This window comes from Simochromis diagramma, unplaced genomic scaffold (assembly GCF_900408965.1).
Source record: "Simochromis diagramma unplaced genomic scaffold, fSimDia1.1 OVJJ01000317.1, whole genome shotgun sequence".
In the NCBI taxonomy this organism is placed as follows: domain Eukaryota; kingdom Metazoa; phylum Chordata; class Actinopteri; order Cichliformes; family Cichlidae; genus Simochromis; species Simochromis diagramma.
The window spans coordinates 2028969-2056189 of NW_024386994.1; the positions used below are offsets into that span (position 1 = coordinate 2028969).

Here is a 27221-nt window from a genome sequence, read left to right on the forward strand (position 1 = left end):
CTTTCAATTCGGCTGATAAACAGTGCTGTCACCACAGTGGAAAATAACAGGGGGAGGTTCACAAGACCTGTTGCGCGCCAGAATGTGCTCAAGAACATGGTCAGGCAAGAAAACTGTTGATATACACACTGTGTCAGGATGTAATAGAGGAAAATGAAAAAAAAAAAAGTTAAAATAAATTTAGATGATGTAACTTTAGTACCACTAATGTACTTTTAAATCTGTGATTTCATCGTTTCCATCAGTAAAGAGGTAACTGTTGCAGGATTTTGATTTTCTTTGATTCTTAATCATCTGTAGTCTTGAAATCAGCAAATCCTTACTGTTCCAGAGATTTTATTCATGACTCATACACTGTTTTTCATGAAAGCTTGCAGGATTGAAAAAAATGTTTTAATTACATTTCATTATAAAACATATCATTATATTTTTCTAAAGTCTGTGAAAATACAAAGGTTGGTGTTATCTAGTCAAAAGACAGTACTTTAATATCCGCTGCCTCTTCTTAAACTTTGCTGTGAACCATTACTGACTGTACAGGCCTTGTGAGTTCAGCACTCAGACCACACTGTGAAGTCTCTTCCTGTCAAGTGATCAGTATCTCGCTCATGCCTCCTTCCCACTGAACACCAGTTGACTCTCCCTATTAGTAAACTTTATATGCCCTTCTTTTATTTGATATGAAGACAAATTAAGGCAGAAAAAAACAAACATAAAAATGTTTAGTCCAGGGTAAAAAAAAAAACTTAACCACTAAACGTGCTACCTCATCATGAACACAGAGAATCAGCTCTATGCACTGGCAGCATAAACAACATGAGTTTCCACTTGTGTCTCTATTGCAGGCCTTCTGCTTCTGGGTGTTTGTGGGTGGAGTCTCAACACTGCAGAGTAAACAGAGCCCACATTCTGTAGGTGAAAAATTTACAGTCACATAGCAAAACAACCACAGTCATTACTTTCATTATTCTTGACTGTGACAGTCTTAGCATATGAAAGATCATTCTGGGCTTGGCTCCAAAAACAGTAGGGTGGTCAAGAGGCTAAGTAGAGTCTGACCACGCTTTCATTTGTAGAAGTAGCCCAGTCAAGGCAGGCGAATCAAACCTCACTGCTATGAGGCAACAGTAGCAACACTGCACCACTAGATATACTGTAGCACTCTGGCATGATAATTACTTTAACATACTAGTTGCACATTTGAGCTGGAAAAGTTTAACCATGATACATGAGGTTACTCAGTGTGTTGAGATTTGACACAGTGTCACAGCCTAATGAAGAAAATGCTGAAAACACATTAGTCTGTGTCATTTTTAACTGTGACATTTGTTCTTTACAGGATCAAGACAGGTAGGTATGAGATGATGATAAGAAAGCTTGGCTGTTGTAAAAAACACACAAAAAGAACAAAAAAACCCAAAAGAAAAAGTATGTTGCAAAATCATTATTTCAGTTCAGCATGCAGCCCTTATTTAAGGAGCCTCTTTCAACCTGTCCAGGCTTTCACGTGGAGAAATGGTCTAGCCAGGCAGTGGGCCATCAAAACCCCTGCTAGCAACTATCAGTGTTGCCACACTAGGCTGCTTTTTTGGCAGATAAAGATAAAAGATAAAAACTGAACAAACCACAGTTCTCAAACAAGGTGAGAGATTTCGCAAGACTGGGGCCCACTGTGGGAAAAGGTTTATGTCCTTCAATTTTGTCTAGTCTTGTATGATGTACAATAAGTATGATAGCTGCTGCTTCTCCATGGAAAGCTCAAAAAGTTGGAACCAGAATCTTGAAACGTGCTCTGGATTCAAGGCAGTGCAGCTGAATTAGCAATGGTGAGGCATCAGAGTACTTTAGTTTGTGTGTCAGAGGAGGATAATTGCAGTGCAGTCTACAGGTTTGCTGTTTGCAAGCATCTGCACAGATAGCATGCTAGCCAAGAACCCAGAGTGGCACTAATGCCAAGTGAATGTCAACCTCAGCCCAGCACCTTGTTCAATGAGCAAAGCCAGCGACAGGTGAACTTCATCAGGCAACAAACTATTGAGCAGTGAGGCTGCAGCCTCTGTTTCTATCGGTTCATGTGTCTATAGATGAAACACTGATTTTTAGAAACAGAATAATGATGACTATAGTGAGTAAACCAGTCAGACAACCCAGAATGGTTTTCATCATGTGTGCGCTATCAGGCTCTTCTGTAAAGGCAATTATAATAAAACGTCACTCCAATTCAGTCTGGTTAAATTGCACACAATAATAATAACAATGATCACAATGGAAAAAGAAAAAAAAAATTAAGAGACAGAAAAGTAATTTTACTTGCAGTCTTAAAATCCTCTTCTTCATTGGTTTCACCGCCTGTAAAGAACCATGGCTATTATAATACTTTGTGATTTCTTGTTTGTCTCTGAGGTGTTTTTGGATTTCATATGAACATAAAACTAACCTGGAAGATTAGAATTCACGTATGCTTATTCACGCAAAATCCACAGAAATACAGCCCGACATCAGATAAATTCACTTGTGTGATTTTAAGAAACACAGAGGTGATGTTGGAAGTCATATTGAATTTTCCATTTTGAAATCATCACAGAATGAAGCTTTGCCTTGAGAGCCATACATAGCAGCAATACAGCTGGGCTTAGTTCTGTTGATAACTTTGAACCAGTCTGTCTGTGTTGGATTATAATAATAATAATGGATTGCATTTATATAGCGCTTTTCAAGACACCCAAAGCGCTTTACAATGCCACTATTCATTCACTCTCACATTCACACACTGATGGAGGCAGCTACAGTTGTAGCCACATGTGCCCTGGGGCAGACTGACAGAAGCGAGGCTGCCATATTGCACCATCGGCCCCTCTGGCCAACACCAGTAGGCGGTAGGGTAAAGTGTTTTGCCCATGGACACAACGACCAGGATAGAGAGCCCGGGGATCGAACCGGCGACCTTCCAGTTACAGGTGCGCTTCCGACCGTTATTCATTGATAGTTTGTTTCACATAGCTCTTATAATGGGATTAAAGGGATGGAGTGTTTTTTTTTTCTTTTTCATCTTAGTATTGACCTACCTATACAATGCAAATGCAGAGCTCTGATATCTGCAACACAGATAATGGCATGCTTTGATTGGCTGAGGTAGAAATGGGACAAAGGGGGAGGTTTTACAAAAAATAACTGTCCAAATCTAACTGGGAAAATGTCTGGCACTGTCGAGTGCAGATCCACTGAGCGCAGCGCAAGCTAGCAAGACAGAAGCTAAGCTCGTTGGAACATGGCAACTGCCTCAACGTTACCCGAAACTGAACCTCCCCCACCCTCATTCAGATCTGGCCTTTGAAACTATTTTGGTCTTCATGTGAAGTATGACCCTGAAGGTAAGCACGTCATGGACAAAAGTCAAACAGTATGTCGGATTTTATTTTTTAATAATTTTGTTGTTTCAGCAACATTAAATTTAAAAACTGTACTTTTGAGTTAAAATATATATTTATAATTTTAATAAATGACAAATTAAAAAGGCACGAACATTTTTTTGTATTGAAAAAATATCGAACCGTGACACCAAAGTATCGAACCGAACCATGAATTTTGTGTATCGTTTCACCCCTAAAATATATACTTCATTAAGCTAACCCCACTTAGCTTCTGAGAGCAGATGAGATGAGACATCCATGAGTGTGTATGTGATTGTACATTTAGTTGATTCTCTATGTGCATGAGGGTAAAACATGGATGTTAGTGAAGTCATTATAACATTTTTGTGTCCGTTTTTCTGCTGGTTTGTTTGTTTCTATCTTAATGAAACAAGAGCATACAAAGTTACTCATAGGGGGAGTCAAAAGGTCTTTGGGGGAGGGAGGTGTGAGCAAAATACTCGTCGTTTTACAGGAAGAGAGTGCACAGTGTGGTCTGAGCACAGTCAGAAGAGGTTCACGTGAAGTTTAAGAAGAAGAAATGAAACTTGAACTACTTGCTTTTGACCAGATAAATCCAGCCTTTGTACATTTACAGATTTTTTTTTTACCTATTTTAGAAAAAACATTGAGAATGAGAAATTACACACACACACACACACACACACACACATATGTATATATCTATATATATATATATACTTTTTAAAAGAACAATCTGGCACGCTTTGATGAAAAATTATGTGTAGGTCATGACACTTATTATAAAGCACAACGGCTAATGAAAATTATGCAGCCAGGGATTGCACTAGAGCTGTTTCTTAGTACTGAATTAAATAATATCTTATGTGTATTCATTTGAATTTATTTTAACTTCGTCAGGTGTTTTCATTTTTCATTGTCCTCTATTACATCCTGACACAGTCGGTGTGTGTATGGGCAGCTTTCTTGCCTGACGATGTTCTTGTGTAGTCTCATGCTCCTCCCCCTGTAATTTTCCACTGTGGTGACAGCATGTTCTATCAGCTAAAACGAAAGCCCTTTTCTTGCCTGCATCAGAAGAATAAATAAACAAAGGTGATCTGAGTAACTTTGACCATGAGTAGAGGCTAGTTTCACTGTTTTCAAATTTGAGGGTGTTTTTGTTTGACTGATACTTGATCATTTTGCTTCATCTGTTTTTATTTATCATCTGTTTTTTATTTATGTTCCTTTCTCTCCATCATTTCCCTGAATGTGCATTATGCCACTTTAACAATATGTGTGGTTACATCTGGTTATAAACATTCCAATATTATGTCGCCTGTAGAGAGAACGAGAGGGGCAGGTATGTGGTGCATCATGTGTCTTTGAGGAGTGGATGAAGACTGTTGCAAGGGCATTCAGTTTATGTCTCTAGGTGAGGGTGGCAGACTCATGCCTGGTGGATGGAGAGGTTTATCAGTTTCATTCATACATCCTCTTCTTCTTATCCTTGTGAGGGTCACTGGAGGGGTGGGGGTGGGGGGGACTCCGAAGCGAAAGCACTGTATCGAACGGTTCAATACTGATACGAGTATTGTTGCACCCCTAATATATTTACCCTGAATTTCCAATTTAGCTATGTTGCAATAGGCCTAGACTTCTGGGGAGGCTTCCCATGATGCATGTTTGTGTTTTTGTTCACTTTCTATATGCTTATAGACCACTATGAATTTAGTCATTAGTCATTTTTACTCCACAGCATGTCTTTGTCCTGTTTTCTAACCATGGCAGATGGCTGCAGATCCCTGAGCCTGGTCGACACAGGCTTATTAGTGTTAAAAGAGAGTTTCTCCTTCCCACTGCTGCTTACTCATTCCCCTATGAGTAAGCAGCAGTACCTTGAGCTGAATATTGGAAAAAGTTTGCCAGTCTAATGAATCTTGGTTCCTGTTATGACATTTTGATAGTAATGTCCGAATTTGTTAGAAACAACACGAAAGCATTAATGCGTCCTGCCTTATTTAAGGATTCAGGCTGTGGGTGGTGGTACCCTGGTATAAAATGAGTATCATTTGAGCACTACGGCTTATCTCAGTTTGTCCAGTCCACCTATCTTTTCATGGCTGCTTCCATCAGGATAATGTGCTACAACAAAAAGCTCAGATCATCTCAAACTAGTTTGTTAAACATGACAGTGAGTTCATTAATGCTTTCTTCCATCTCCAAATCTCAATCCAGTTGTGCACTGCTGGATATGGTGGAACAGATTTGCATATAGATGTGCAGTCAACACATCTGTAACAATTGTGTAATGCTTTTTATGTTAATATGGACCAAAATCTCTGAGGAAAGTTTCCAGCACCTTTTAGAATGCCACAGAAAATTGAGGCACGTCCAAAGGCCGACATGGCTCAGAGCTAGCTGTACCTAATAATGTCTCCTCTGAGTGTTACAGACCCACGGGAGCTTTTCACCTCAGTTGTACTGTCAGGTGCTGTGATGTTGCTTCCTTTCACTGGTCTATTAGACCACTACGGTCTACATTTTTCGACTCAGACAAAAGTCTGACAAATAAGACAGACACAGAAACACAATAAGGAGTACCCAAACACGGCCCAAATGCAAGTTTTATTTATGCTTTATTTATTCTTAATTCTCTGCAGTTAGGCAGGCAAAGGCTATCCTGTGAGTCTATCTTGTGGCAGCATAGATAACATGTGGCTCCAGGTCTCGTGTGGTAGGTCCACAGCTTCTTTTGGCTTTTTTTTGGAAACTCAGAGCTGCATAGTTCAGATCGCCTGAACTCATATTCTGAAATATCAAAGAATTTAGGTGAACGCTGTGTTTGTTAAAAATATGAAAGAATGGTGGAGTTATAATATCTCAATAATAATACCAGATATACATAACATCATTACATATGCAAATCTGTAACACTCAGATTAACGACTATAGAGTCACCATATTATCATATACAGAAAAACATTGAGTGGAGGTGGAATGACCCAAGCCATCACTGTGATGTACAGTTTATATTGAGTTTTGAAATAGCAAATTCATAGCAGTTTGCTTTATGCACACATGGATACTTCAATAAAATATGGTGGCTGCTTTGTGTTGTAACAACATGGAAGAAAGTCTTCCTTTCTTCTTCTTTGACTTAACAAACTTCATGTTAATGCTTCTGCTTTCTAAAAACAGAAGAACTATTTCTTCGGCATACAGAGCATTTTATTGTTATTGCATTTAATTTATAATCGTCGACTAATTGATTATATATAATACAATACAATTTCTTTATTCTTTTATAGTTTACAACTTTGACAGTTTTAAGTGACAACTACTAAACAATATCTTTGCTGGGATTAATAGTGTTATATTGTTATAATAATTCATTTTTGTTCATTCAAATAAACGGTTTAGAGTTCTTTCTCCTTGCTTGAAGATTGATGTTTTCATAGAGTCATCAAATGTTTAATTGTTCTGTTAAATAATAAACATTTTATATAGAGAGAAAAGATGGATTTACCTCACTGCTTTGCTCTGGTTGCTGTTGTGGACCTAAAGGCCAAATATGAAATTGTAATTAGTTTATTAGCAACACAGTACTTTGCTTTGGGTTTGTTGATCAGCAGCAAGAGTAGGTGAAACTAATTATAGCCACATTTACCTGTTTGAAGTTTCCTGATTTTTAAAACCAGAATAATGACCACCATAGTGAGTAAACCAGTCAGACCAGCCAGGATGATGCTCAATGGTTGGGTCGTTCTGTTGCACTCTTCTAAAAAGTGTGGTTAAGATATATTTTTACAAGATACTGAAAGTACTGCACAGTGAAGATTAAAATCTTTCCACTCATCACGGAATCTCACCTTCAGTCTTAAAATCATCCCCTTCACTGGTTTCACCACCTGTGACCATGATTGTTGTATTATTTTACAATTTGCTGTTTGTAGTTACTGTGTTTCCACATGACATGATGAGAAACACTAAAGTTGCAAAGAAAGGTTTTTAACCTAAACTCACCTTGAATTCTCAACTCTACCCTAGTGGAAATAATTATATGATAGTCCAAGAAAAATCCACAGAAATACAGGCCAGCATCAGACAAATCCACTGACTTTATTTGAAGAAAGACGGCGACGTTGTTGGAAGTCATATTGAATTTTCCATTTTGAAATCCATCACAGAATAAAGCTTGTCCATTGGAGCCATACATAGAGGCAATGCAGCTCAACGTAGCTCTGTTGACCACTCTGAACCACTCTGTATGCGTTGAACTTCTGGAAATGTTGGAGCACTGCAGTGTGACTTCTTCACCAGACTGGACCTCCACAGTCTGAAATTCAGAACCAGAGACAGAGATCCAGCCTGAAACAAACACAAGATTCATCAAAGAGAGCGCAGTACCAGAATATTGTAACAGTGAAACTGTTTTAATGAATTTGCGGTGTCCTAATAATCAAATTGAAATACTGGAAGGTTAGCTGTTGCATAATTTGGAGTAGAGAGTAGTAAGGTACCACTACTTACTTATGCTGCATTGAAACAAAGCTCTTATAAAGATGAGGCTCCTCATTGTGTCATTAAATCTGCCACTGATCGGATAGTTTGTAACACGCAGCTCTTATAAGGGGTTTAGAGGGGCGGGGTGTTTTTCTTTAACTTGCCAATGACCTATCAGTAGTGTGCAATGCCTCTGCATATAGTTTCATCTGTTATCAATAGAATACATAAAGGTTTTGTACATGGAGATTCCATGCTTTTCAGATGCAAAAAGAATATCTCCTATGAAATTTTTATTATTGTGTGGATGCTTTAAGCATCCACACTATTGAGTTCCTGTTTCTCTTTATTCTTTATACTTTATTATTGTGTGGATGCTTTAAGCATCCACACTATTGAGTTCCTCTTGGGACTTCCGTACACTTTTTGGCACTTAACTACTTCCACAATTTTCAGCCGATTTTCACCGTTCAAATTTTAAAGTATTCTGCTATTTCTGCTAATGTGTGCTATGTCTTTTGGTATTTTTCACTATTATACTTTTTAAAATATTAAGCTTAATTTGTCCCATTGAAATGAATGGGAAACGTCTGCAATTCTGCTAAAATTTGCTTGTTTTTGAAACTTAACTACTTCCTCATATTTTCACGTAGAACAACCATTCAAACTTTAAAATGTTCTCAAATTATTGGGCTATTCAGGTATAAATCAGCTTTTTCAAATATTTTACCGTTTTACTTTTATGCCTCTTAAAGTTTTCAGTTGCAAAATTGTGATTTTTCACAAAATACATGCGTTGTTATGGTTGCTATGCACTTGGCTTCCAGTGTGCCACTGAAGGTTTTGCAGTCTTCTCTTCATGTCCGAACAACTTCTTGCTACTTGCTCAATTTTCACTCAACTTCCACAAATTATACATCAAAACGTAGGTATTTTTGCTGGCTTTCCGAAAATGTCACTATCATTGTTGTGGAATTTATAGAATTTTGGCAAATCTCCTCAGACCAACACAAAGTCGCAAAACTCTCCATAGAAAGTCAATGGAGAGCTTGTTCAAAATCACCGCTTGATTTCTGTAATGAGAGGCATATTCGAATCATCATATCTCCTTAACGAAGCAAAGTTAAGACATAAGGCTTGTCCCAGTATATCTTCAGACACTCCTGACGCTCACAATTCAAGAATTATTTTCTCACCTATTACCGTTCTGAAATGAGTTAGACTTGTTTGAGGGTAGGAAATTCGTCCTTCGCTCAGATTTCTTCAGATTTCAAACTCTGAAAATGAACCACTTTTTTCTCTCGTCATATCTTTTTAATGGATTTCCACAAAGACCTGAAAATTTCCATGATTCTTCACCAAAGCCTGCTGTCTCTTACGGTGAAAGAATGATATTGATACTCCAAATACATTTAGAGTTAGAAAGTGTTGTTTGAGGGCAAGTCAAGGCAGTTTTTGCTTCGCTCTACTCAGTTATGGTGCATTAGAAGTCAAATATCTTTAATAATTCATATTTTAATGATAAATTGTCAACACTTTAAGATTCCCCCATCTCTTCTGAACAAAACGGTGTAAGAATGACCGTTCTAGCCCCTACGGTTAGGAAATTATGGTCATTTGTTTGAGGGGAGTCGTCATTATGAGAAATAGACTGCAAAAATAATGTGTCTCTGTGCTGCGTGCACCTGTTTTGGCGGAAAAAAGTGCACAGGCTCTCTGATTGGTGGATTCAAATTCAGCAGCTCCCAGGCTGCTTGAATGGCCTAGAAACTTACTTCTCTCTCCCTGTGTGTGTGTGTGTGTGTGTGTGTGTGTGTGTGTGTGTGTGTGTGTGTGTGTGTGTGTGTGTGTGTGTGACAGAGAGAGAGAGAGAGAGAGAGAGAGAGAGAGAAAGCCTTTTTATGGGATGATCTCATTGTAAGATTCAAATTCAATATATTTAGACTGGTTGACTGAATTGGATCTTGTGTGTGTGTCTCTCTGTGCATGTGTGTTTCCATATGTGTCTATATTTGTGAGTGTGTGGCTGTTATATATTTTTTTGCCGATTTTTTTCATTTAACAAGTATATTTGAGCGACCCTCAGCAATGTTCAGCATTTTTTCAGCTGTCCATTTTGCTTTTCCAATTTTTCTGTTTAAGTTATTACTATTTTGTCCCAAATCATACTATTTCTGCTATATTATATTTTTCTTTCTAAATATAGTATTTCTGCTATATAATTGTATTTCTGCTATGTTATAATATTTGTGCTAAACCAGAGTATTTGTGCTGAATCATAGTATTTCTGCCAAATGATAGTATTTCTGCCAAACTATAGTATTTGTGCTAAAACATAGTATTAATTTAAAATTAATATATTTATAGTTCATCACAGTGTCTCTGGTAAAACACAGTATTTCTGCTATGTTGTACTATTTTTCTAAATCATAGTGTTTCTGTAATGCTTAAGTATTTTTGGCTAAATATATTCTTTCTGTTATCTTTGTCACAGTCCCCACTTAACTCATCTTCACTTGCCATTTGACGGCTATCAGAGTCAGTGGAAAGCATCCGTTTGGAATGGCTTGGCAGTGAATGAGTTAAGTGCTTCCATCCAATATTCACGCTCCGTAAAAACATTGTGGAATCAATGTGGGGTTCTTATTATCTTGCCCAAGATACTTTGGCATGCAGACTGAACAAAACAAGGGATTGAATTTACGACACCTTCTCAGAAGTTTGATTGACCTGGCCACCTTGTTTTTACATGCTATGTTAGGTTGTATTATGGTGGTTTTAAGGTACATCTAGCCTTAACTTGAAGACTGATACTATCTATCTATCTTCATCTACTTTCTATCTATCCATCCATCCATCCATCCATCCATCTTCGATAACTACACTGGAGAAAGGAAGAGTGTCAACGTGTTTCACTTCCTGCCTACCTGAATGCGGAACATGTGCATTCTATGTACAATGCATGAAGCTGAGTGAGTAAGCATGTCAGTGGCAGCAGAATAAAGGCCGGAGCCTAAATAAGTGCCACACGTTCACACAGGCACCTCCCACAGTAGAACATTTAGGAAAGTTAAAGTCACTAACTCATTCAAGAACATGAGTGCTTAACTGATTAGCACTTTGCCACCTAAAGAGGCTTTTTGACAAAGGGAAGCGCTGCTCTATGAAGTTTTCTCTCAGAGCCCTTTTTTTCCCCTAACCCTATCAGTAACCACTATCAGTAAATGCATGTGAAAACAGTGAATCCAACCTCTGCTCATGGTTAAGACCTTAGATCAACTATGATTCATTGTTCTGATCGGTCCATGCAATGCAACGAAAGAATGAAGTGAAATAAGTAAGTGTGAAAACAGCACAGTATTGTTGCGTGTGGTTTGAAAGGCTAGCGTTTCTGTGGCTTTCATCGGCTGATAAACAGTGCTGTCACCACAGTGAAATAACAGTGGAGTTCCAAGACCTGTTGCCGCCAGAATGTTGCTCAAGAACATGGTCAGGCAAGAAAACTGTTGATTAAACAACTGTGGTCGGATGTAATAGAGGAAAATGAAAAAAAAAAAGTTAAAATAAATTTGATGATGTAACTTTAGTACCACTAATGTACTTTTAAATCTGTGATTTCATCGTTTCCATCAGTAAAGAGGTAACTGTTGCAGGATTTTTGATTTTCTTGATTCTTAATCATCTGTAGTCTTGAAAATCCAGCGAATCCTACTGTTCCAGAGATTTTATTCGTGACTCATACACTGTTTTTCATGAAAGCTGCAGGATTGAAAAAAATGTTTTAATTACATTTCATATAAAATACACTCATTATATTTTTCTAAGTCGTGAAAATACAAAGGTGGTGTTATCTAGTCAAAAGACAGTACTTTAATTCCGCTGCCGTCGTCTTAACCTTGCTTGTGAACCATTACTGACTGTACGGCTGTGAGTTCAGACTTCAACCACACTTGAAGTCTCTTCCTGTCAGTGATCAGTATCTCGCTCATGCCTCCTTCCCACTGAACACCACTTGACTCTCCCTATTAGTAAACTTATGGCCCTTTTTTTATTTGTATGAAGACAATTAAGGCAAAAAAACAAACATAAAAAAATGTTTAGTCCAGGTAAAAAAAAAAACTTAACCACTAAACGTGCTACCTCATCATGAACACAGAGAATCAGCTCTATGCACTGGCAGCATAAAACAACGAGTTGTTCCACTGTGTCTCTATTGCAGGCCTTCTGCTTCTGGGTGTTTGTGGGTGGAGTCTCCAACACTGCAGAGTAAACAGAGCCCACTTCTGTAGGTGAAAAATTTGACACTGTGGAGTCATCACTTAGCTAATATCTGACGCCACAGTCTGTGATCACTTTTACTCATCTCGCTTCTGGTCACGTCTCTAGAACTGAACAGATCAGTCCATTCCCGCTTGGACATAACGGCGTCGCGCCACTTGATGGCAAGAGCAGTCCTTTTTCCTACATGCTCCTAATAGTAGCCCAGTCAATGGCAGGGCTAAACCTCTGCATGAGGCAACATAGCAACACTGCACCACTGATATACTGTAGCACTCTGGCATAATACTTTAACATACTAGTTGCACATTTGAGCTGGAAAAGTTAACCATGATACATGAGGTTACTCAGTGTGTTGAGATTTGACACGTGTCACAGCCTAATGAAGAAATGCTGAAAACACATTAGTCTGTGTCATTTTTAACTGTGACATTTGTTTTTACAGAATCAAGACAGGTAGGTATGAGATGATGATAAGAAGCTTGGCTGTTGTAAAAAACACACAAAAAGAACAAAAACCCAAAGAAAAAAGTATGTTGCAAAAATCATTTTTCAGTTCAGCATGCAGCCCTTATTAAGGAGCCTCTTTCAACCTGTCCAGGCTTTCACGTGGAGAATGGTCTAGCCAGGCAGTGGGCCATCAAAACCCCTGCTAGCAACTATCAGTGTTGCCACACTAGGCTGCTTTTTTGGCAGATAAGATAAAAGATAAAAACTGAAAAAACCACAGTTCTCAAACAAGGTGAGAGATTTCGCAAGACTGGGGCCCACTGTGGGAAAAGGTTTATGTCCTTCATTTTGTCTATCTGTATGATGTACAATAAGTTGATAGCTGCTGCTTCTCCATGGAAAGCTCAAAAACTTGGAACCAAGAATCTGAACGTGCTCTGGATTCAGACAGTGCAGCTGAATTAGCAATGGTGAGGCATCAGAGTACTTTAGTTTGTGTGTCAGAGGAGGATAATTGCAGTGCAGTCTACAGGTTTGCTGTTTGCAAGCATCTGCACAGATAGCATGCTAGCCAAGAACCCAGAGTGGCACTAATGCCAAGTGATGTCACCTCAGCCCAGCACCTTGTTCATGGCAAAGCCAGCGACAGGTGAACTTCATCAGGCAACAAACTATTGAGCAGTGAGGCTGCAGCCTCTGTTCTATCGGTTCATGTGTCTATGATGAACACTGATTTTTAGAAAACAGAATAATGATGACTATGTGAGTAAACCAGTCAGACAACCCAGAATGGTTTTCATCTGTGTGCGCTATCAGGCTCTTCTGTAAAGGCAATTATATAAAACGTCACTCCAATTCAGTCTGGTTAATTGCACACATAATAATACTGATCACAATGGAAAAAGAGAAAAAAAAATTAAGAGACAGAAAGTAATTTTACTTGCAGTCTTAAAATCCTCTTCTTCATTGGTTTCACCGCCTGTAAAGAACCATGGCTATTATAATACTTTGTGATTTCTTGTTTGTCTCTGAGGTGTTTTTGGATTTCATATGAACTAAACTAACCTGGAGATTAGAATTCACGTATGCTATTCACGCAAAATCCACAGAAATACAGCCCGACATCAGAATAATTCACTTGTGTGATTTTAAGAAACACAGAGGTGATGTTGGAAGTCATATTGAATTTTCCATTTTGAAATCATCACAGAATGAAGCTTTGCCTTGAGAGCCATACATAGCAGCAATCAGCGTGGGCTTAGTTCTGTTGATAACTTTGAACCAGTCTGTCTGTGTTGGATTATATATAATAATGGATTGCATTTATATAGCGCTTTTCAAGACACCCAAGCGCTTTACAATGCCACTATTCATTCACTCTCACATTCACACACTGATGGAGGCAGCTACAGTTGTAGCCACAGGTGCCCTGGGGCAGACTGCCGAAGCGAGGCTGCCATATTGCACCATCGGCCCCTCTGGCCAACACCAGTAGGCGGTAGGGTAAGTGTTTTGCCCATGGACACAACGACCAGGATAGAGAGCCCGCGGGAGATCGAACCGGCGACCTTCCAGTTACAGGTGCGCTTCCGACCGTTATTCATTGATAGTTTGTTTCACATAGCTCTTATAATGGGATTAGGGATGGAGTGTTTTTTTTTTCTTTTTTCATCTTAGTATTGACCTACTATACAATGCAAATGCCAGAGCTCTGATATCTGCAACACAGATAATGGCATGCTTGATTGGCTGAGGTAGAAATGGGACAAGGGGGAGTTTTACAAAAAATAACTGTCCAAATCTAACTGGGAAAATGTCTGGCACTGTCGAGTGCAGATCACTGAGCGCAGCGCAAGCTAGCAAGACAGAAGCTAAGCTCGTTGGAACATGGCAACTGCCTCAACGTTACCCGAAACTGAACCTCCCCCACCTCATTCAGATCTGGCCTTTGAAACTATTTTGGTCTTCATGTGAAGTATGACCCTGAAGTAAGCACGTCATGGACAAAAGTCAAACAGTATGTCGGATTTTATTTTTTAATAATTTTGTTGTTTCAGCAACATTATTTAAAAACTGTACTTTTGAGTAAAATATATATTTATAATTTTATAAAATGACAAATTAAAAAGGCACAAACATTTTTTGTATTGAAAAAATATCGAACCGTGACACCAAAGTATCGAACCGAACATGAATTTTGTGTATCGTTTCACCCCTAAAAATATACTTCATTAAGCTAACCCCACTTAGCTTCTGAGAGCAGATGAGATGAGACATCCATGAGTGTGTATGTGATTGTACATTTAGTTGATTCTCTATGTGCATGAGGGTAAACATGGATGTTAGTGAAGTCATTATAACATTTTTGTGTCCGTTTTTCTGCTGGTTTGTTTGTTCTATCTTAATGAAACAAGAGCATACAAAGTTACTCATAGGGGGAGTCAAAAGGTCTTTGGGGGAGGGAGGTGTGAGCAAAATACTCGTCGTTTTAACAGGAAGAGAGTGCACAGTGTGGTCTGAGCACAGTCAGAAGAGGTTCACGTGAAGTTTAAGAAGAGAAATGAAACTTGAACTACTTGCTTTTGACCAGATAAATCCAGCCTTTGTACATTTACAGATTTTTTTTTTACCTATTTTAGGAAAAAACATTGAGAATGAGAAATTACACACACACAACCCACACACACACACATATGTATATATCTATATATATATATATACTTTTTAAAGACAATCTGGCACGCTTTGATGAAAATTATGTGTAGTCATGACACTTATTATAAAGCACAACGGCTAATGAAATTATGCCGCCAGGGATTGCACTAGAGCTGTTTCTTAGTCTGAATTAAATAATATCTTATGTGTATTCATTTGATTTATTTTAACTTCGTCAGGTGTTTTCATTTTTCATTGTCCTCTATTACATCCTGACACGTCGGTGTGTGTATGGGCAGCTTTCTTGCCTGACGATGTTTCTTGTGTAGTCTCAGCTCCTCCCCCTGTAATTTTCCACTTGGTGACAGCATTCTATCAGCTAAAACGAAAGCCCTTTTCTTGCCTGCATCAAAGAAAAATAAACAAAGGTGATCTGAGATACTTTGACCATGAGTAGAGGCTAGTTTCACTGTTTTCAAATTTGAGGGTGTTTTTTGTTTGACTGATACTTGATCATTTTGCTTCATCTGTTTTTATTTATCATCTGTTTTTTATTTGTCCTTTCTCTCCATCATTTCCCTGAATGTGCATTATTCCACTTTAACAATATGTGTGGTTACATCTGGTTATAAACATTCCAATATATGTCGCCTGTAGAGAGAACGAGAGGGGCAGGTTGTGGTGCATCATGTGTCTTTGAGGAGTGGATGAAGACTGTTGCAAGGGCATTCAGTTTATGTCTCTAGGTGAGGTGGCAGACTCATGCCTGGTGGATGGAGAGGTTTATCAGTTTCATTCATACATCTCTTCTTCTTATCCTTGTGAGGGTCACTGGAGGGGTGGGGGGTGGGGGGGACTCCGAAGCGAAGCACTGTATCGAACGGTTCAATACTGATACGAGTATTGTTGCAACCCTAATATATTTACCCTGAATTTCCAATTTAGCTATGTTGCATAGGCCTAGACTTCTGGGGAGGCTTCCCATGATGCATGTTTGTGTTTTTGTTCACTTTCTATATGCTTATAGACCACTATGAATTTAGCATTAGTCATTTTTACTCCACAGCATGTCTTGTGTCCTGTTTTCTAACCATGGCAGATGGCTGCAGATCCCTGAGCCTGGTCGGACACAGGCTTATTAGTGTTAAAAGAGAGTTTCTCTTCCCACTGCTGCTTACTCATTCCCCTGAGTAAGCAGCAGTACCTTGAGCTGAATATTGGAAAAAGTTTGCCAGTCTAATGAATCTTGGTTCCTGTTATGACATTTTGATAGTAATGTCCGAATTTGTTAGAAACAACACGAAAGCTTAATGCGTCCTGCCTTATTTAAGGATTCAGCTGTGGGTGGTGGTACCCTGGTATAAATGGTTCATTTGAGCACTACGGCTTATCTCAGTTTGTCCAGTCCACCTATTTTTCATGGCTGCTTCCATCAGGATAATGTGCTACAACAAAAAGCTCAGATCATCTCAAACTAGTTTGTTAAACATGACGTGAGTTCATTAATGCTTTCTTCCATCTCCAAATCTCAATCCAGTTGTGCACTGCTGGATATGGTGGAACAGATTTGCATATGATGTGCAGTCAACACATCTGTAACAATTGTGTAATGCTTTTTATGTTAATATGGACCAAAATCTCTGAGGAAAGTTTCCAGCACCTTTTAGAATGCCACAGAAAATTGAGGCACGTCCAAAGGCCGACATGGCTCAGAGCTAGCTGTACCTATAATGTCTCCTCTGAGTGTTACAGACCCCACGGGGCTTTTCACCTCAGTTGTACTGTCAGGTGCTGTGTGTTGCTTCCTTTCATGGTCTATTAGACCACTACGGTCTACATTTTTCGACTCAGACAAAGTCTGACAATAAGACAGACACAGAAACACAATAGGAGTACCCAAACACGGCCCAAATGCAAGTTTTATTTATGCTTTATTTATTCTTAATTCTCTGCAGTTAGGCAGGCAAAGGCTATCCTGTGAGTCTATCTTGTGGCAGCATAGATAACATGTGGCTCCAGGTCTCGTGTGGTAGGTCCACAGCTTCTTTTGGCTTTTTTTTGGAAACTCAGAGCTGCATATTCAGATCGCCTGAACTCATATTCTGAAATATCAAAGAATTTAGGTGAACGCTGTGTGTTTGTTAAAAATATGAAGAATGGTGGAGTTATAATATCTCAATATAATACCAGATATACATAACATCATTACATATGCAATCTGTAACACTCAGATTAACGACTATAAGAGTCACCATATTATCATACAGAAAAACATTGAGTGGAGGTGGAATGACCCAAGCCATCACTGTGATGTACAGTTTATATTGAGTTTTGAATAGCAAATTCATAGCAGTTTGCTTTATGCACACATGGATCTTCAATAAATATGGTGGCGCTTTGTGTTGTAACAACTGGAAGAAAGTCTTCTTTCTTCTTCTTTGACTTAACAAACTTCATGTTAATGCTTCTGCTTTCTAAAAACAGAAGAACTATTTCTTCGCATACAGAGCATTTTATTGTATTGCATTTAATTTATAATCGTCGACTAATTGATTATATTAATACAATACAATTTCTTTATTCTTTTATAGTTACAACTTTGACAGTTTAAGTGACAACTACTAAACATATCTTTGCTGGGATTATATGTGTTATATTGTTATAATAATTCATTTTTGTTCATTCAAATAAACGGTTTAGAGTTCTTTCTCCTTGCTTGAAGATTGATGTTTTCATAGAGTCATCAAATGTTTAATTGTTCTGTTAAATAATAACATTTTATAGAGAGAAAGATGGATTTACCTCACTGCTTTGCTCTGGTTGCTGTGTGGACCTAAAGGCCAAATATGAAATTGTAATTAGTTTATTAGACACACAGTACTTTGCTTTGGGTTTGTTGATCAGCAGCAAGAGTAGGTGAAACTAATTATAGCCACATTTACCTGTTTGAGTTTCCTGATTTTTAAAACCAAATAATGACCAACCATAGTGAGTAAACCAGTCGACCAGCCAGGATGATGCTCATGGTTGGGTCGTTCTGTTGCACTCTTCTAAAAGTGTGGTTAAGATATATTTTTACAAGATACTGAAAGTACTGCACAGTGAAGATTAAAATCTTTCCACTCATCACGGAATCTCACCTTCAGTCTTAAAATCATCCCTTCACTGGTTTCACCACCTGTGACCATGATTGTTGTATTTTTTACATTTGCTGTTTGTAGTTACTGTGTTTCCACATGACTGATGAGAAACACTAAAGTTGCAAAGAAAGGTTTTTAACCTAAACTCACCTTGAATTCTCAACTCTACCCTAGTGGAGAATAATTATATGATAGTCCAAGAAAAATCCACAGAAATACAGGCCAGCATCAGACAAATCCACTGACTTTATTTGAAGAAGACGGCGACGTTGTTGGAAGTCATATTGAATTTTCCATTTTGAAATCCATCACAGAATAAAGCTTGTCCATTGGAGCCATACATAGAGGCAATGCAGCTCAACGTAGCTCTGTTGACCACTCTGAACCACTCTGTATGCGTTGAACTTCTGGAAATGTTGGAGCACTGCCGTGTGACTTCTTCACCAGACTGGACCTCCACAGTCTGAAATCAGAACCAGAGACAGAGATCCAGCCTGAAACAAACACAAGATTCATCAAAGAGAGCGCAGTACCAGAATATTGTAACAGTGAAACTGTTTTAATGAATTTGCGGTGTCCTAATAATCAAAATTGAATACTGGAAGGTTAGCTGGTGCTTAGTAAGCGAGTGAATAATGCACAAAATAGACATTTTTAATGGGAAACTGGTCTTGAAGTACACTGAGAAGGAAGTGTGATTTTATCATGGTGGAAGCAAACAGCAAAGTAAGAGCGAATTCAAGCATAGTTTTGATCTTCTTTAGCCGCTGGTTGAGTGAATTTTGGTTGGAGAGTGACAAAACCTGCTGTTTCGGAACCTGTAAGATTTCAGTTTTCAACACCTGATAGTATATACGTACACACTACTGCTGTCTGGTCATCAGTGTTGGTCAAGTTACTTGAAAAAGTAATCAGTAATGATTACTTCCTGAAAAAAGTAATCCCGTTACTTCACTGATTACTTATTTTCAAAGTAGTTAGTTACTTAGTTAATTAGTAACTTTTTAAAACATGATTTATCCCCTAAATAGGTGATAAAGCAATAGATCTTTCAGCCCAATTCTACTTTTTCTGCATAATCCATCATATAAAATGTAATCAAATGTAACTTTATGCATCAAGCAAACATTAAATTATATGCAACATTCTCTGACTGGAAGAAATTTGTTTAACAATTAAACCTATTTTCTACACATTCCAGCACATAAAATAAATTCGTTTTTTGTGTTTACACTCACTCTTTCAATAGATGCACGTAAAACACAGCAGAAAATAAAACAAAGACTCAGCGGTCCCGTTGCTCTATTTTCACCTGTATAGCAGGAGTGGGGCAGGTATGCTCTGGTGCAGGTGTGCCGCAGTGGTCAGTGGAAGAATACGGCAGTTTCTCTGTGAATTTCCCATTACGTGGTAGCGTACTTGGTGCTTGCTCGGACGTTTAGGATTTTTTTCACTGTAAAAAGAAGTTTTCTTCCCACGCAGTGAACAGTGGACGCTAATGTTTTTGTCACTTTTCACGGAATCAAACTCAAAGTAAGGTCAGTACTTCCACGCTTTAAACGCTGCACGCTCATACTCTCTCCCGCACTCGATATATTATCCATTTTTGATCTGCACGCAGCTGTTGCCACGAATGTTGCACTCGCGTACGTCACTGTCATGATGCACACTCGCAAAAAAATCACGGTTTTAGTAACGCAGCGTGCTTACGGGAAAGTAACAGTAATCTAATTACCTTTTTTGCAATAGTAATCCCTTACTGTACTGTCACTTGAAAAAAGTAATTGGAACGCGTTACTGCCCAACTCTGCTGGTCATGCTTTGTGTTTACATATTTTGGGCAATCAGTTTACCTGCTCTTTAATCGTTTGTTGTTTTAGCTGTTTGGCGTTTGTGGAAATACTTTTATGAGCTTTAAGCTGAGATTCTGGCATTTATGACAAAATACATTTATATTTAAAATCAATTTCAAGAATTAATGAATTGATATTGCATTATTCACATTCAAATTGATTTGAATCAGGAAATCCAATTTTTAAACCTATCCCTATCCTGGACCCAGAATGCTACTGAAATAGGGAAAGTCTTGATGGTCATGATGAACCCTAACCCTGTGGCCTCCACCCTCCCCTAAGCTCTGTCTCTGCTGCTTCATTCCTCCCCTATAGCTGAGCCACCAGCCACACCCCACTACAGAGACCTTTCCACATATAAGCATACATGATCAGAAGATGTTAGTTTTCTTTGAACCTCCCTTTATATTTGAATAAGCAATGATGAAACAGTTCTAAGTGATGAAGTCTAATAAATCCAGATATAGATCTCCTTTCAGTAACAATCACTGTCCACTATCCTTCGCATTTAAAGCTCAGACGTTGTCAAAAACACACTCAATTTCACCCACCGTAAATGAAAACAAAAAAGATGGTACGTAGCTAAAATTAAGCGCTTTAAGATTTTGTCAAAACCTGCAGATTTTTTTTTGTTGTCCTCGGGTCAAAAATGACCCCAGGTGTAGGCAAACAAGTGTTGGGTTTGAGCCTGATGTTTATATAACTCTAAATATTTATATAATCAATAAATTATCAAAAACAGAAGAAGATTTTAAGACGCTCCTTACTGAATATCTTTTGCACACACACACACACGTACTGAATGTGTTCTGTGACCATGCAGATACACAACTTGCCTCTCTAAATTTCAAGGCTTGTGGTCCGTCTTGGTTAAAACACATTCAGACTGCTGTCATGCTGTTTGTATTGCTGTTTGTTGTCTTTGTAAAGATGAATAAAACTCATAAGAGATCTTGGTTTGTGAAGTGCATTGAAGATGTCCACAACAACTCTCAAGCACCTGTGTGGTGATACAGCTTGAGGGAAGATCAGTTTACTTCCACAACCATCTTCACTAACCAATCACTAAAACCACACACTTTTTTTCTGGGGGACATCAAGGGCTTCGTTGATGGCAAGTGGTTCTCCCCATAGCAAAGAAAAAGGCTGATGGCCAACTTTCGTGCACATTCCTGAGTAAGACTCTTGTTCAGATTCAGTAGCACACAAATAGGCTTTATACTCTCCTTTAGCAATGCAAAGGGCTTATACTGCATGTAAAAAAATCTATTTACAAACAAGAACTTTTTTCTACACTTAAGTGCTTTTCCATCCAATATCACGCTCGCAGTAAAACATTGGGAATCCATGTGGGGTTCAAGTATCTGCCCAGGATACTTTGGCATGCAGACTGGAACAACAAGGGATGAATTACGAACCTTCTCAAGAGTTGATGACCTGCCACCTTGGTTTTACATGCTATGATTAGTGTATTATAGGTGGTTTTTAAGGGTACATCTATAGCCTTAACTTGAAGACTGACTATCTATCTATCTATCTATCTATCTATCTATCTATCTATCTATCTATCCATCCATCCATCCATCCATCCATCCATCCATCCATCTTCATAACTACACTGGAGAAAGGAAAGAGTGTCAACGTGTTTCACTTCCTGCCTACCTGAATGCGGAACTGTGCATTCTATGTACAATGCATGAAGCTGAGTGGAGTAAGCATGTCAGTGGCAGCAGAATAAAGGCCGGAGCCTAAGATAAGAATGCCACACGTTCACACAGGCACCTCCCACAGTAGAACATTTAGGAAAGTTAAAGTCATAACATACATTCAAAGAACATGAGTGCTTAACTGAGTTAGCACTTTGCCACTAAAGAGGCATTTTGACAAAGGGAAGCGCTGCTCACTGAAGTTTTCTCTCAGAGCCCTTTTTTTTCCCCTAACCCTATCAGTAACCCTATCAGTAACCCTATCAGTAAATGCATGTGAAAACAGTGAATCCAACCTCTGCTCATGGTTAAAGACACTTAGATCAACTATATTCATTGTTCTGATGCATGCAAAGAAAGAATGAAGTGAAATAAGTAAGTGTGAAAACAGCACAGTATTTGTTGCGTGTGGTTTGAAAGGCTAGCGTTTCTGTGGCTTTCAATTCGGCTGATAAACAGTGCTGTCACCACAGTGGAAAATAACAGGGGGAGGTGCACAAGACCTGTTGCGCGCCAGAATGTGCTCAAGAACATGGTCAGGCAAGAAAACTGTTGATATACACACTGTGTCAGGATGTAATAGAGGAAAATGAAAAAAAAAAAAGTTAAAATAAATTTAGATGATGTAACTTTAGTACCACTAATGTACTTTTAAATCTGTGATTTCATCGTTTCCATCAGTAAAGAGGTAACTGTTGCAGGATTTTGATTTTCTTTGATTCTTAATCATCTGTAGTCTTGAAATCAGCAAATCCTTACTGTTCCAGAGATTTTATTCATGACTCATACACTGTTTTTCATGAAAGCTTGCAGGATTGAAAAAAATGTTTTAATTACATTTCATTATAAAACATATCATTATATTTTTCTAAAGTCTGTGAAAATACAAAGGTTGGTGTTATCTAGTCAAAAGACAGTACTTTAATATCCGCTGCCTCTTCTTAAACTTTGCTGTGAACCATTACTGACTGACTGACAGGCCTTGTGAGTTCAGCACTCAGACCACACTGTGAAGTCTCTTCCTGTCAAGTGATCAGTATCTCGCTCATGCCTCCTTCCCACTGAACACCAGTTGACTCTCCCTATTAGTAAACTTTATATGCCCTTCTTTTATTTGATATGAAGACAAATTAAGGCAGAAAAAAACAAACATAAAAATGTTTAGTCCAGGGTAAAAAAAAAAACTTAACTACTAAGCATGCTTTCTCATCATGAACACAGAGAATCAGCTCTATGCACTGGCAGCATAAACAACATGAGTTTCCACTTGTGTCTCTATTGCAGGCCTTCTGCTTCTGGGTGTTTTGTGGGTGGAGTCTCAACACTGCAGAGTAAACAGAGCCCACATTCTGTAGGTGAAAAATTTACAGTCACATAGCAAAACAACCACAGTCATTACTTTCATTATTCTTGACTGTGACAGTCTTAGCATATGAAAGATCATTCTGGGCTTGGCTCCAAAAACAGTAGGGTGGTCAAGAGGCTAAGTAGAGTCTGACCACGCTTTCATTTGTAGAAGTAGCCCAGTCAAGGCAGGCGAATCAAACCTCACTGCTATGAGGCAACAGTAGCAACACTGCACCACTAGATATACTGTAGCACTCTGGCATGATAATTACTTTAACATACTAGTTGCACATTTGAGCTGGAAAAGTTAACCATGATACATGAGGTTACTCAGTGTGTTGAGATTTGACACAGTGTCACAGCCTAATGAAGAAAATGCTGAAAACACATTAGTCTGTGTCATTTTTAACTGTGACATTTGTTCTTTACAGGATCAAGACAGGTAGGTATGAGATGATGATAAGAAAGCTTGGCTGTTGTAAAAACACACAAAAAGAACAAAAAAACCCAAAAGAAAAAGTATGTTGCAAAATCATTATTTCAGTTCAGCATGCAGCCCTTATTTAAGGAGCCTCTTTCAACCTGTCCAGGCTTTCACGTGGAGAAATGGTCTAGCCAGGCAGTGGGCCATCAAAACCCCTGCTAGCAACTATCAGTGTTGCCACACTAGGCTGCTTTTTTGGCAGATAAAGATAAAAGATAAAAACTGAACAAACCACAGTTCTCAAACAAGGTGAGAGATTTCGCAAGTCTGGGGCCCACTGTGGGAAAAGGTTTATGTCCTTCAATTTTGTCTAGTCTTGTATGATGTACAATAAGTATGATAGCTGCTGCTTCTCCATGGAAAGCTCAAAAAGTTGGAACCAGAATCTTGAAACGTGCTCTGGATTCAAGGCAGTGCAGCTGAATTAGCAATGGTGAGGCATCAGAGTACTTTAGTTTGTGTGTCAGAGGAGGATAATTGCAGTGCAGTCTACAGGTTTGCTGTTTGCAAGCATCTGCACAGATAGCATGCTAGCCAAGAACCCAGAGTGGCACTAATGCCAAGTGAATGTCAACCTCAGCCCAGCACCTTGTTCAATGAGCAAAGCCAGCGACAGGTGAACTTCATTCAGGCAACAAACTATTGAGCAGTGAGGCTGCAGCCTCTGTTTCTATCGGTTCATGTGTCTATAGATGAAACACTGATTTTTAGAAACAGAATAATGATGACTATAGTGAGTAAAACCAGTCAGACAACCCAGAATGGTTTTTCATCATGTGTGCGCTATCAGGCTCTTCTGTAAAGGCAATTATAATAAAACGTCACTCCCAATTCAGTCTGGTTAAATTGCAACACATAATAATAACAATGATCACAATGGAAAAAGAAAAAAAAAATTAAGAGACAGAAAAGTAAATTTTACTTGCAGTCTTAAAATCCTCTTCTTCATTGGTTTCACCGCCTGTAAAGAACCATGGCTATTATAATACTTTGTGATTTCTTGTTTGTCTCTGAGGTGTTTTTGGATTTCATATGAACATAAAACTAACCTGGAAGATTAGAATTCACGTATGCTTATTCACGCAAAAATCCACAGAACTACAGCCCGACATCAGATAAATTCACTTGTGTGATTTTAAGAAACACAGAGGTGATGTTGGAGTCATATTGAATTTTCCATTTTGAAATCATCACAGAATGAAGCTTGCCTTGAGAGCCATACATAGCAGCAATACAGCTGGGCTTAGTTCTGTTGATAACTTTGAACCAGTCTGTCTGTGTTGGATTATATAATAATAATGGATTGCATTTATATAGCGCTTTTCAAGACACCCAAAGCGCTTTACAATGCCACTATTCATTCACTCTCACATTCACACACTGATGGAGGCAGCTACAGTTGTAGCCACATGTGCCCTGGGGCAGACTGACAGAAGCGAGGCTGCCATATTGCACCATCGGCCCCTCTGGCCAACACCAGTAGGCGTAGGGGTAAAGTGTTTTGCCCATGGACACAACGACCAGGATAGAGAGCCCGGGGATCGAACCGGCGACCTTCCAGTTACAGGTGCGCTTCCGACCGTTATTCATTGATAGTTTGTTTCACATAGCTCTTATAATGGGATTAAAGGGATGGAGTGTTTTTTTTTTTCTTTTTCATCTTAGTATTGACCTACCTATACAATGCAAATGCAGAGCTCTGATATCTGCAACACAGATAATGGCATGCTTTGATTGGCTGAGGTAGAAATGGGACAAAGGGGGAGGTTTTACAAAAAATAACTGTCCAAATCTAACTGGGAAAATGTCTGGCACTGTCGAGTGCAGATCCACTGAGCGCAGCGCAAGCTAGCAAGACAGAAGCTAAGCTCGTTGGAACATGGCAACTGCCTCAACGTTACCCGAAACTGAACCTCCCCCACCCTCATTCAGATCTGGCCTTTGAAACTATTTTGGTCTTCATGTGAAGTATGACCCTGAAGGTAAGCACGTCATGGACAAAAGTCAAACAGTATGTCGGATTTTATTTTTTAATAATTTTGTTGTTTCAGCAACATTAAATTTAAAAACTGTACTTTTGAGTTAAAATATATATTTATAATTTTAATAAATGACAAATTAAAAAGGCACGAACATTTTTTTGTATTGAAAAAATATCGAACCGTGACACCAAAGTATCGAACCGAACCATGAATTTTGTGTATCGTTTCACCCCTAAAATATATACTTCATTAAGCTAACCCCACTTAGCTTCTGAGAGCAGATGAGATGAGACATCCATGAGTTTGTATGTGATTGTACATTTAGTTGATTCTCTATGTGCATGAGGGTAAAACATGTATGTTAGTGAAGTCATTATAACATTTTTGTGTCCGTTTTTCTGCTGGTTTGTTTGTTTCTATCTTAATGAAACAAGAGCATACAAAGTTACTCATAGGGGGAGTCAAAAGGTCTTTGGGGGAGGGAGGTGTGAGCAAAATACTCGTCGTTTTACAGGAAGAGAGTGCACAGTGTGGTCTGAGCACAGTCAGAAGAGGTTCACGTGAAGTTAAAGAAGAAGAAATGAAACTTGAACTACTTGCTTTTGACCAGATAAATCCAGCCTTTGTACATTTACAGATTTTTTTTTTTACCTATTTTAGAAAAAACATTGAGAATGAGAAATTACACACACACACACATATGTATATATCTATATATATATATACTTTTTAAAAGAACAATCTGGCACGCTTTGATGAAAAATTATGTGTAGGTCATGACACTTATTATAAAGCACAACGGCTAATGAAAATTATGCAGCCAGGGATTGCACTAGAGCTGTTTCTTAGTACTGAATTAAATAATATGTGTATTCATTTGAATTTATTTTAACTTCGTCAGGTGTTTTCATTTTTCATTGTCCTCTATTACATCCTGACACAGTCGGTGTGTGTATGGGCAGCTTTCTTGCCTGACGATGTTCTTGTGTAGTCTCATGCTCCTCCCCCTGTAATTTTCCACTGTGGTGACAGCATGTTCTATCAGCTAAAACGAAAGCCCTTTTCTTGCCTGCATCAGAAGAATAAATAAACAAAGGTGATCTGAGTAACTTTGACCATGAGTAGAGGCTAGTTTCACTGTTTTCAAATTTGAGGGTGTTTTTGTTTGACTGATACTTGATCATTTTGCTTCATCTGTTTTTATTTATCATCTGTTTTTTATTTATGTTCCTTTCTCTCCATCATTTCCCTGAATGTGCATTATGCCACTTTAACAATATGTGTGGTTACATCTGGTTATAAACATTCCAATATTATGTCGCCTGTAGAGAGAACGAGAGGGGCAGGTATGTGGTGCATCATGTGTCTTTGAGGAGTGGATGAAGACTGTTGCAAGGGCATTCAGTTTATGTCTCTAGGTGAGGGTGGCAGACTCATGCCTGGTGG

General features: G+C 38.6%; 1 protein-coding gene across 1 annotated transcript; it reads right to left on the reverse strand.

Moving 5' to 3' along the window:
• Window positions 1-5874: 5874 nt before the first annotated feature.
• Window positions 5875-7960, reverse strand: LOC120739164. The gene is made up of 6 exons (XM_040040861.1): window positions 7908-7960; window positions 7401-7745; window positions 7247-7285; window positions 7045-7155; window positions 6904-6935; window positions 5875-6185 (listed from the first exon to the last, which is right to left on the reverse strand). Exons 1-6 carry the CDS (start codon window positions 7951-7953, stop codon window positions 6066-6068), a joined length of 693 nt encoding a protein of 230 aa, XP_039896795.1. The 5' UTR covers window positions 7954-7960; the 3' UTR covers window positions 5875-6065.
• Between the last annotated feature and the right edge of the window lie 19261 nt (window positions 7961-27221).